General features: G+C 39.8%; 1 protein-coding gene across 4 annotated transcripts in view; it reads right to left on the reverse strand.

The window, feature by feature from the left end:
* The window catches only part of LOC126365893 (uncharacterized), a 468,728-nt gene that overhangs the window by 20,755 nt on the left and 435,613 nt on the right, over nt 1-12,360 (reverse strand). For all 4 annotated transcript variants that reach the window (XM_050008611.1, XM_050008609.1, XM_050008610.1 and 1 more), the window contains 2 exons: nt 11,168-11,332; nt 5,020-5,326 (listed from right to left, as the gene is read on the reverse strand). In XM_050008611.1, coding sequence (XP_049864568.1) covers nt 5,020-5,326; nt 11,168-11,332 — 472 coding nt within the window. The remainder of the gene's footprint in view (nt 1-5,019; nt 5,327-11,167; nt 11,333-12,360) is intronic.

Here is a 12,360-nt window from a genome sequence, read left to right on the forward strand (position 1 = left end):
ATGCACAGTTACTGATTTGTTTGGCTGATGGGGCTGCTAAGTGTACCACATACTGCACTCCCCTGACTTAAACCCTCATGTGTTCAACTGGATTTCTAACACTTCACGGCATTCGCTTCAGAACTGCTACAAATTCATCAGGCAATAGACCGTGCCACTCTGTCAACACAACTGGCACTACTAAGAGTATCCTACGACTTCCACATCACTGGCAATGGGTTATACACAATGCTGGTGACTATTTTGAAGGTCAGTAAAAATTTGAAACATGTATCTATTTCGTATGAGCTGTAAATAAATGGTTGCCACTATTAAAGCTCCAACCCTCGAATATATTTTTTTTGAAAAATATATACTACAGTTGCTGAAAATTATAGGCACGCATAAAATAACAAACATTTAAAATAAATAGCTTAGCATTTGCGGTCATATTATATAGTGTTAGCAGCAAGCAGTATATCACAATTACCTTGAACCAGTAATATGGTACTGAATTATATTTTGTGGTAGCCTGTGCCATACATCTAATATTAAAACTTCAGAAAACTAATCATTAGAAACATGCACAGCTTAAAGCAAAGAAATTTATGTCACCCACTCCAAAATTCTTAGTACTTTAAGTGTTCACTAACTGTACATCTATAAACTGACTATCTTTGTACACAGTAACCCTGATTTATTTGTAACAAAAATTTCAACACGACTACAACACCAGAAATCAAAATAGTTTTACGCTGCCTACTCACTGTTTGAAACTTCGCACTACCGTATTTACTCGAATCTAAGCCCCACTTTTTTCCCGGTTTTTGTAATCCAAAAAACTGCCTGCGGCTTAGAATCGAGTGCAAAGCAAGCGGAAATTCTGAAAAAAGTTGGTGGGTGCCGCCACAACTTACTTCTGCCGTCGATTATATGTAGCACTACACAGGCATGCTTTGTAGGCACAAAGATAAATACTGGCGCCAAAACCTCTGCGTCAGTAAATAAATTAAAAAGTGGAAGACGAGCTATTTTCTGCGCCCCGAGTTTCGACCACTGCATTTTCATATATTATCCAACGAAGTAAATACAAATTCCATATTGTTCATCTTCGAATGTAGCAGCATTTCAATGTACTACGAAAATCCGACTGGCACGACCGTTTGGGATGTTTGTCAATATGGCCAACTCTACGTTCTGAATTTTTTCCTATCTGTGAGAAGAGATGGTTGCTAATAGGAACTTTTATAAATTGTGAATCACATGCAGTATTCTCGTCACCATAAGAGAAATATGCGTATAAACATTTTGCCATGCATTGTTTCATGTTTGCTGCTATCTCATTTAAATCCTGCCTGCCTAATAAACTACAAAACTAGATTGAGACAACAGCAAACGCGGAAGAATATACATATCATGTCATGTTTATATTCGTATTATTCTTATGCTTAATAGTGATGCAGTCAGAAATGAAGCACGGCAATTGACTAGATTTTTAAATGTAAGATGACTGATTTCTGTGTAGAATGTAATGTGCTAAAGAGGCGCCTGCACAGATTTTCAAACGGAGAAAAATTTTCGCTTAACTCTCGTTCAGAACATCTTCTATCATACGCAGTCTATTATTTGGTTCTTGTTTATCATTGACAAAGAAAGCAGCAGTGTAAGACAACAAATAGCAGTTTCTTGCCATTGTTTCGCTAATGAGACGATTCCTCTCTCTTTTTTTGTTTTTTAATTGTAGCGCGCTCAAAAGCAACCCATGCCGTGAACGGCCACAGGCTGTAAACACGCACTATCAGAATGCGACAAACTATGCATGACACAGTACAGTAATGCATTTTCAGCTTAGAGTGACGTAAAAACCAATAGCAAAGAAAACTGCACTTATCAGACCAAAGAAAAATAAGCAATCAATTCAAACCAGACGAAGCACGTAGAAAAGGAAGGGTACCCGTATAAATACGGACGGAGCACCTGACGCATAACAATGGCTACCTGATAAAGTGTAACTGCTAAGCTTACGGCTCTAACCAAACTACTGTAGCTGTATCTTCATTCATTCGACCTAAATTGTGTCTCATATTACAAATGGCAAACTTTGTTTCGATTTGGAGATGTGGCCTATAATTTTCTCTCCCCTTGAATTTCGAGTCTCAGTTTTGAGGTGCGGCTTAGATTCGGGAAAAAATTTTTTTTTCCTTGATTTCTAGTCTCATTTTTCAGGTGCGGCTTAGATTCGAGTAAATACGGTATATGGGGATGAAAATTTACAACAAAGTAAAAGCAAAATTAAACAAATTCTTAGCTTTCAAAATTAGAGAGGGGGAAGGGGGGGAGAGCCATTAGTAAGCACTGGGCCAACTTCAGTTCAGAGTTGATAGAAAAATCTGTATGAAAAGTAAAGGTGGAAAGGAATAGGAAACAAAACAAATCAGAAAGAATAATGCAGTTAAGAAATTTAAAGAAAGAGGAAAGGAGAGGGAGGAATCAAAAGAAATTAATGTAAAAAGCAAATAAAAAATTAAATAATGAAATTTTACAGTATAGGGAATTAGGTTGAGAGGGGGTGGGGCAGGAGGGTTCCTGTGTTCAGGCAACCCTATATCAGGGTGTTTCACATTTCATGTTACACACTTCTAGAGGTTGTGGAGGGGACTTAGAAGATCGAATTTTACATAGGAATCCATGTCCAGAAACATCATCCAATGACAATGACGCTACAGAGTGTCAAAGTTATAGGCACCGGTGTCTGTAAATGCATGCATATACAAGGTGATTCCATGATGATTTTACAACTTACAAGAAGGATAATTGAGAAGGATAAACTTATCAGTTTTAGGTACGGGTCCCTGTACTGGAAATGAACGAGTCAATAATTATAAGTGAAAACTGTTGTGATACGTCTGAGGGTGGAATATATGTACTGGTACTGTTGTTGCTACGATTGTAGGGTAGGCAACATTCAGATATGGTAGTATGGACCAAAACAAAACAAAAATGTCTAGTAAACAGGCTCTACAATGGATACCTTACGAGCTATGGGCACTTGCTCAATATAGGAGATATGTTTCATGCTGGTGAAAATGAGCAAGTGCTCATAGCTCCTCAGGTATGCATTTGAGAGCCCATGTTTACTGGACATTTTTTCTTGTCTTGGTCCATACTACCACCCCTGAAAGTTGCATACCCTACATTCTTCACAATAGGTTTCAGAGTGATTTTCTCACCTAACTTTCAACTCATTTGTTTCTGAACCAGGGATTCCTCCCTCAAATTGATGCAGTTATCTGTCTCCATCATCCTCAAGAGTTTGCAACATCATCACTGAATTATCCTGCATATTCATGCATTTACAGACACTAGTGCCTGTCACTTTTACATTCAATTGATCTACTACGACACCTCTACAACCTCTAGAAGTGTTTAACACAAATTGTGAAACACCCTGTAAAATGTCACACAGTAAACACATTTAAGCTAGTAAACAACATGTACTGTGCTTCCTGGAGCTCTGAAGTAGCGTGGGCCAAACTGGTACAGGTAGCTAGTGTATTTAGGCAGTAGATTGGTGTGCATAGGACAAAAGGCACAAGAACTTCTATAGAGGCACTTTTAGGGCCTTGTAAGGGTGAAGCACTTTTACATTCTTCTGACACTAGTTTAAGTGGAATGTTAGCATGAGAAACGATTTTGTATGTGTAAGTGTATAAAAGCTGATGAAGCTTCTCTACCACGTAATCCTTGTGGTCAAGTGCCACAGTAGTGGAGCCTTTATCAGTATGGAGGATAATGGTAGAGCAGAATGCCTTTAGATCAGGGATAACTCAATATTCCATTTTCAGGGAGGGTTTGAAAGCAATGCTGGAACTGAGGAATCGCTGGATTGTATGGTATGGATGATTTTGACGGGGTGGACAGGTATCCGTTTGAAATTTTGATCACAAGCAGAGTTCAATGATCATTGTTTTGGTTATGGGTTGGATTTGCCTCCACTCCTCACATACGGTGGGAAACACTCAATTTAGAGACTAAGAATTGCTTCCCACCCCTCTTTTCCCACCATCCCCAACCAATCCCTCTGTCCTTTCTGGAGAAGCAGGAGAAATATATAGTTCTGAAAGGTGCGAAAACACCTAAAATTAACTGGTGGCATTACTAAGAATTGAGCCTCCAGAAGGTAGGTACCAAATAATTCAAATTAACCTTAGAAATTACTCATTATGAAAATATCCTTTAATGCAGCACTGCTAACTGCCTTACAGGATAACAACTTTAACTTATGAGGGAGTAACCAATGCTGTCAAAATATTTTGTCACTCACTACTGGCCAATTATCAAATTGTTCCTAGTGTAGAGGTGACAGTGGTACTTTTTGTATAAAGTCTCTGTTCTTCTTAACTTTAGTAACATCTTGATTTTTTATTTTCAGGAGATCTTTTAAGCTTGCACAATTTCAAATTAAATATAAAACTTTAAAAAGTACACAATTTCATAGCTGATCCAATAACGTAAAAAATAAAAGCTTGTGTGCTTTATGCAGTTCCACTTCTGTCCTTTATATTACACATGACAAAGATTTTAAGCTTTTTGGCAAAAGCCAACATTAGTATTTACATTCTTCGAAAACTAGTTGGAAATTTAGACTACAAAGCCACATTATAACACTGTTCCTAATAATTGGGAAGGAATTTTCAAAATGGAATAAACAGTACTCTGAAGCAATGTAAGAATTCTATGGATTAAGAAAATATGGCAAACACACAAGCAGAAAGCACCTTAACGATTTGCACCAAACAGCGTTAATGCTGAAACCACATTCATAGAACATCGATATCTGTACTCTTCATCTTATACACTAATAGCAGGTAATAAATATTCTGTCATCAAGATGTTTTATTCAGATTGCATAGTTGTTTTGTATGAAAACTGATAATCAAAGTTGACATTAAATAACAGAGATACAGTGTAAATACTAATTGAGTTTAGTGCAACACCATTACTACTACTACTGTATACCTTATGTAAATTTTATATTACCTCTAACCAGTTGATCAGGATCAACAGATGGTGGCCGGAGAAGGTATCTGGCAGGAATCAGATCACAGAATTGAGCGAGGGGAGTGAGCATCGGTGCTCGAGATGCGGGTAAATCTCCCCCACCACGTCCAGCAGCACTAACGCTTAACGTGACTGGATGGCCTGACCAGAGGGCAGGATAAAACGCACGCCGCCCTGCCAGTGTTCGGCCTCGTTCATCCACAGAGAAGTCAGACCAGTGGAGCTCAGGTACAGTCTTGAGACCTCGCAGAGTTACCGGTATGGTCAGAGCAGAACTATGCTTAACCTGTTAAATGGAATTTACATAAATTTGTAGTTCACAGCACACAGACTGAACATGTAAAAACTATAATTATTGTATCATCATGTAACTATAATACTTCTTTGTTTTGAAATGATTAAGGTGGTGCTGGTGCACTGCTCTTGTTTTCATAGTACATGATTAGTGGACCTTGGGTCCATTAAAAGTGGAACCCTTGTGTACATGAAACGTGGAGTCCTAATCCTCATCCCACCATATGTTTGGGTAAATAACCCCAAGAGGATGCTACAGTAGTTCCTTCAAATCCACAAAGTTGATCCCTTTCCCTTCTTATTTATTCCTCCTAAAATTAACTTAGCAAGCCACCTTTAATGACTTTGGTGTTGACAGACAATTTGTAATTCTCTTTCCTTTTGTTCCCAATAGTTGCGATAAACATCACACACATTGTGAGCAGTTTTTATTTAAGAATTGTGACATGCTGAATATCTGAGGAGGGCTGATCAATACAGAGAGAGACTAATTTTTTTTTTTTGCTATTGCTTCTGAGAGTTTCCTACCCATACCATGAATATTTGAGAACAACGGGCTTTTATGTTTAATGTCCACAGACAGCAGCACCATCAAATCAGTAGGTTAGTAGTAATGCTCTACTTTGTAGACACGCTGTGCATTTGGCATACTGTACAATGGAGGTGACACATTAGGAGGAGCAGTACTGGACACTAAAAGTCTGTTCGTTTAGTGCATACAGCCACTATAACTTAATAAATGTGGCATTAAGCATACCGTGAAGAAGCACTACCTCGTGAAACAGTGCTTAGGTGATTCTATGACTTCAAAGATGGGAGACTTGTCAGTGTTAAGCAAGGTGGGCCTGGTATTTCTACATCTGCTGTGACTGACGTCAACATCGTCACAGCTGATGTACTGTCCATGAGGACTGGAGGATGACAATCAATCTCAAATAAATGTTGAGAACTTTGTATTGCAGTGTTTTACAATTATGCATTATCATCTCCATATGAACTGTGACTGTGCCTGTCTGGTACCGTGTCTGTCGAGTTCCAAGCAAAAGGCTGTGCGAACTGAGATAAGCCACGACGTGCTGTGTCTCTCTGCTGACAGAGGTGATCCATTTCTGGGATCAGTTACCACAGGTGATGAGTCATGGCTGCAGCATTATGATCCTGAAAGAAAATGAGCCAGCACAGTGTAGAAATCCTAGCACCAAAAAGGGGGAAAGTTGTTCCATCCGCAGGGAAAGAAAGTGATTTTGATCACTTTTTTTTTTTTTTTTTTGTCGTGGCATCCTTTAGCAGTGTGTACTTTTCAATCACATTACTGTTGTAGCACCTTACAAACACACCTTAATATCGGCCAAATTAAGGAAGCACATTGCAAGGAAATGACAAGAACTTTCTCACTTGGGTGGCAACTTTATCATGACAATGCACAGCCTCATGTTGCAAATCAGTTTGTGCAGTTTCTCATTCAATTCAACATTATCCATGTACATACAACTTCAATCTTGTGCCATGTGATTTCTTTTTATTCCCATCACTTACGGCAATGTTTTGGCACATTCAATTTAAGAGCTCTGAAGCGTCGCTCAAGAAAAGTATGGCGATTCTCAAGGATCTGACAAAGAATGGCCTGCACTACGTGTTTGAGGACTGGCAGAGCTGCTATAGAACGTGCATTCAAATAAAAGGGGAGTACTTTGAAAATAATCATGTAAACATTGAAATGGAGTAATAAACATTGGAGGGGGGGGGGGGGGGGGGGGATCAGCCTCAGTTCAGTCTTTGAATTATTATTAGCAAACATAGTAAATTCATGTGTAAATGTAGACTCTCTCAGTGTATATTACTGATTAAAAGTTCTTAGCATTAAAATACAGTGATGATTCAGTGAGTATCATACTCATTATCTTTTCACCAAGTGTCAATATTTGTGGACGTTTCAATTTTTTACTTCACTGTCGATGAGAACAACACTTGTCAAAACATCACAGGATCTTAATCCTACTAGCTGGCTTGAGAACCAAGAACTTTTCCTCCATTAATTAATGTTTTGTAAACTATAGCTAATCTGCTATATCCTTGCGAGGACTCCTTCAAATTGTGGTTTGATAAAATCATGCAAAAAGATGAACAAAAATGTGATAATATCATCTCTTATTTCTCCTATGATGGAAATCATGTAAAAACACCACTGCTGAACTGGTACATTCCGTTCCTCGTTCATCAAAATTATTGCTAACGATTTTACAAGGACATGTTGATGAAAGTAATGCCTCCAAATTTTTAATGCAAAAACTCTTAAAACTTTTTAAATAAAATGAATGTTATTAACATTCTACATCTTAATTCCTCAAATCTACATATTTATTTCTCAACCCAGTCACACTGACAACAAACATAGTCCCCCAACAAGACACCAGTTTGTCAATACCCTCACTGTAAAATGTTTGACTTTGTTATTAGAGCTATGCCCTCACCTCTGCATGAACTGCTTTGTCACTATCAAAGTGAAGTTTTCAAAGATGTTCTTTAAGTTTTGGAAACATGTGAAAACTGGATGGGGCCAAGCAGGGACTGTAAACTTGTGTGTGGTCTGGCTTTGTCATGCTGAAAGAGAGGGTGCTCCACGTGTGGATGAACTCCTCAAATTTGGAAATCTTATTAAAGCACACTGTTTCTAACACACTGACATAATTACGTTATGGACCGCCATGTTCCATGCTACAATTCAGCCGTGGTAGAGGACTGCAAATATAAATATATATATATTTAGGCCTAAATATGTCTGCTTCTGTCTGTGTATGTGCGGATGGATATGTGTGTGTGTGTGTGCGCGTGCGCGCGAGCGCGAGAGAGTGTACACCTGTCCTTTTCCCCCTAAGGGAAGTCTTTCCGCTCCCGGGATTGGAATGTCTCCTTACCCTCTCCCTTAAAACCCACATCCTTTCGTCTTTCCCTCTCCTTCCTGAAGAAGCAACCATTGGTTGCGAAAGCTAGTAATTCTGTGTGTGTGTGTGTGTGTGTGTGTGTGTGTGTGTGTGTGTGTGTGTGTGTGTGTGTGTTTTGTTCATTGTGCCTGTCTGCCGGCGCTTTCCCACTTGGTATATATATATAAATAAAACAGAAAGAAACTTCCACATGGGAAAAATATATTAAAAACAAAGATTCCAAGACTTACCAAGCGGGAAAGCGCCGGCAGACAGGCACATGAACAAAACACACAAACACACACACAGAATTACGAGCTTTCGCAACTGGCAGTTGCTTCGTCAGGAAAGAGGGAAGGAGAGGGAAAAATGAAAGGATGTGGGTTTTAAGGGAGAGGGTAAGGAGTCATTCCAATCCCGGGAGCGGAAAGACTTCCCTTAGGGGAAAAAAAGGACATATTTTAAATATATGTCTGCTTGTGCCTGTGTATGTGCGGATGGATGTGTGTGTGTGTGTGTGTGTGTGTGTGCGCGAGTGTACACCTGTCCTTTTTTTCCCCTAAGGGAAGTCTTTCCGCTCCCGGGATTGGAATGACTCCTTACCCTCTCCCTTAAAACCCACATCCTTTCATTTTTCCCTCTCCTTCCCTCTTTCCTGACGAAGCAACTGCCAGTTGCGAAAGCTCGTAATTCTGTGTGTGTGTTTGTGTGTTTTGTTCATGTGCCTGTCTGCCGGCACTTTCCCGCTTGGTAAGTCTTGGAATCTTTGTTTTTAAAATATATATATATATATATATATATATATATATATATATATATATGGTTATTGATGCCACTTCCCTATACACAAATATCCCGCACGTCCAGGGCCTCGCTGCAATGGAGCACTTCCTTTCACGCCGATCACCTGCCACCCTACCTAAAACCTCTTTCCTCGTCACCTTAGCCAGCTTCATCCTGACCCACAACTTCTTCACTTTTGAAGGCCAGACATACCAACAATTAAAGGGAACAGCCATGGGTACCAGGATGGCCCCCTCGTATGCCAACCTATTTATGGGTCGCTTAGAGGAAGCCTTCTTGGTTACCCAAGCCTGCCAACCCAAAGTTTGGTACAGATTTATTGATGACATCTTCATGATCTGGACTCATAGTGAAGAACAACTCCAGAATTTCCTCTCCAACCTCAACTCCTTTGGTTCCATCAGATTCACCTGGTCCTACTCCAAATCCCATGCCACTTTCCTAGACGTTGACCTCCATCTGTCCAATGGCCAGCTGCACACATCCGTCCACATCAAACCCACCAACAAGCAACAGTACCTCCATTATGACAGCTGCCACCCATTCCATATCAAACGGTCCCTTCCCTACAGCCTAGGCCTTCGTGGCAAACGAATCTGCTCCAGTCCTGAATCCCTCGACCATTACACCAACAACCTGAAAACAGCTTTCGCATCCCGCAACTACCCTCCCAAACTGGTACAGAAGCAGATAACCAGAGCCACTTCCTCATCCCCTCAAACCTAGAACCTCTCACAGAAGAACCCCAAAAGTGCCTCACTTGTAACAGAATACTTCCCGGGACTGGATCAGACCTTGAATGTGGCTCTCCAGCAGGGATACGACTTCCTAAAATCCTGCCCCGAAATGAGATCCATCCTTCATGAAATCCTCCCCACTCCACCAAGAGTGTCTTTCCGCCGTCCACCTAACCTTCGTAACCTCTTGGTTCATCCCTATGAAATCCCCAAACCACCTCCCCTACCCTCTGGCTCCTACCCTTGCAACCGCCCCCAGTGTAAAACCTGTCCTATGCACCCTCCCACCACCACCTACTCCAGTCCTGTAACCCGGAAGGTGTACACGATCAAAGGGAGAGCCACATGTGAAAGCACCCACGTGATTTACCAACTGACCTGCCTGCACTGTGATGCTTTCTATGTGGGAATGACCAGCAACAAACTGTCCATTCGCATGAATGGACACAGGCAGACAGTGTTTGCTGGTAATGAGGATCACCCTGTGGCTAAACATGCCTTGATGCACGGCCAGCACATCTTGGCACAGTGTTACACCGTCCGAGTTATCTGGATACTTCCCACCAACACCAACCTATCCGAACTCCGGAGATGGGAACTCGCCCTTCAGTATATCCTCTCTTCTCAATATCCGCCACGCCTCAACCTCCGCTAATTTCAAGTTGCCGCTACTCATACCTCACCTGTCTTTCAACAACTTCTTTGCCTCTGTACTTCCGCCTCGACTGACATCTCTGCCCTTACTCGTTGCCTTTAAATGTGTCTGCTTGTGTCTGTGTATGTGCGGATGGATATGTGTGTGTGTGTGTGTGTGTGTGTGTGTGTGTGTGTGTGTGTGTGTGTGTGTGTGTGCGCGAGTGTACACCTGTCCTTTTTTTTCCCCTAAGGGAAGTCTTTCCGCTCCCGGGATTGGAATGACTCCTTACCCTCTCCCTTAAAACCCACATCCTTTCATTTTTCCCTCTCCTTCCTTCCTTCCTGACTAAGCAACTGCCAGTTGCGAAAGCTCGTAATTCTGTGTATGTGTTTGTGTGTTTTGTTCATGTGCCTGTCTGCCGGCGCTTTCCCGCTTGGTAAGTCTTGGAATCTTTGTTTTTAATATATTTTTCCCATGTGGAAGTTTCTTTCTGTTTTATTTACATCATCATCATATATAGACACACACACACACACACACACACGAAAAATAAACACACAACAACACTTGTTTTACTTAAAAAAGCTTTAAGAGTTTTCACATAAAAAATTCGGAGGCATTACTTCTCAGCACATTCTCCTATACTTTTATCATTAACCTACCAAAAATAAATAAAGACTCAAAATACCTTAGTTTAAAGTGATGAAATTTATTAATAAAGTATGTACACAGACCTGCTCTAGAACTTGTGCAAGCGCTTCATGATTAGCCACAGTGACTGCACCATAATTATCCTCAAGGCTTTCATGTATAACACTTCGACCTTTCCTAAGACGCAAGTGGCTGTTCCTACAACTGTGTCCACTAGATGAGATCCAGTCAGCATCATCATCATCTCCCTGTAAAAAAAAATATAATATTCCCCCTGAGAGCTATGTACAAAGATTGCCAAAAACCACCACCATTTATGAAATCATACTACGAAAACTATAGGAAGATACACAGAACTCTGTTGATACCTAAAAAGACAGGACATTTCTAAAAGTTTATGTAATAACTTACATGTTAAATACACTGTGCAGTAGATGCACGTATCTTTCATGCCATAAAAAAGGCACTGCTTCAAAGCATTCATTACTTAGTGGTGTTTGTGGAATTTTAACAGAAGACTGTAATACAATACATTCCACGTGATTACTTTGCAAAGTTACAGCAAAGAAGAACAAATTATTATTATTACAGAAAATAATTTTTCAAAAATTAACAAGACAAAATTTGTAAATTATTGATGTATAATGAATAATGAGAGCATTTTGATTTGCTCAAGCAGCTTTTTTTTATTATTGCTTCTAACTACCATTATTATTATTATTATTATTATTATTCTGTTGGATATATGGGTGCTATATAAGCACACGTCAAGTCATACATCCAAAGGGCATTATTGATCTTTAGACTTTTTCTAGTAGTTAACAGGAAATTTACCGATTCCTAAGCCCTTTAGATGAAATCCCATCAGCATTATCATCACCTCTGTGAATAGCATTTTTCCAAATTTTTCTCTATGAGGTCTGCACTTTTTGCATCTGTCTTGCTGACTGTTTATTTGTTCAATTAGCACCCTCATATGATACGAGAATCTTCAGATTTTGATCCTTGTGGATTGGTCTTATTTGTGCCAATAAATTCTGTTTGTTTTTAACAAAAAAACATTATGACCTTTTAGAATAACCTGTCTCCATGCACTTGTCTGAGATAACCAACAGATTGTACCTATCTATAGCAAATGGTTTCTGTTATTTTACAGTAGACTTTTATGGTGAGCGCTGTTCTTAACAATGGGTCCTACAGTACAAATCGTATAATCTAAGTACCAATACCAAGATACTTGACATAAAAACGAGTAGGCATCTGGAGAAGTTTTTAT

This window comes from Schistocerca gregaria, chromosome 4, assembly GCF_023897955.1.
Source record: "Schistocerca gregaria isolate iqSchGreg1 chromosome 4, iqSchGreg1.2, whole genome shotgun sequence".
NCBI classification, from domain to species: Eukaryota; Metazoa; Arthropoda; class Insecta; order Orthoptera; family Acrididae; genus Schistocerca; species Schistocerca gregaria.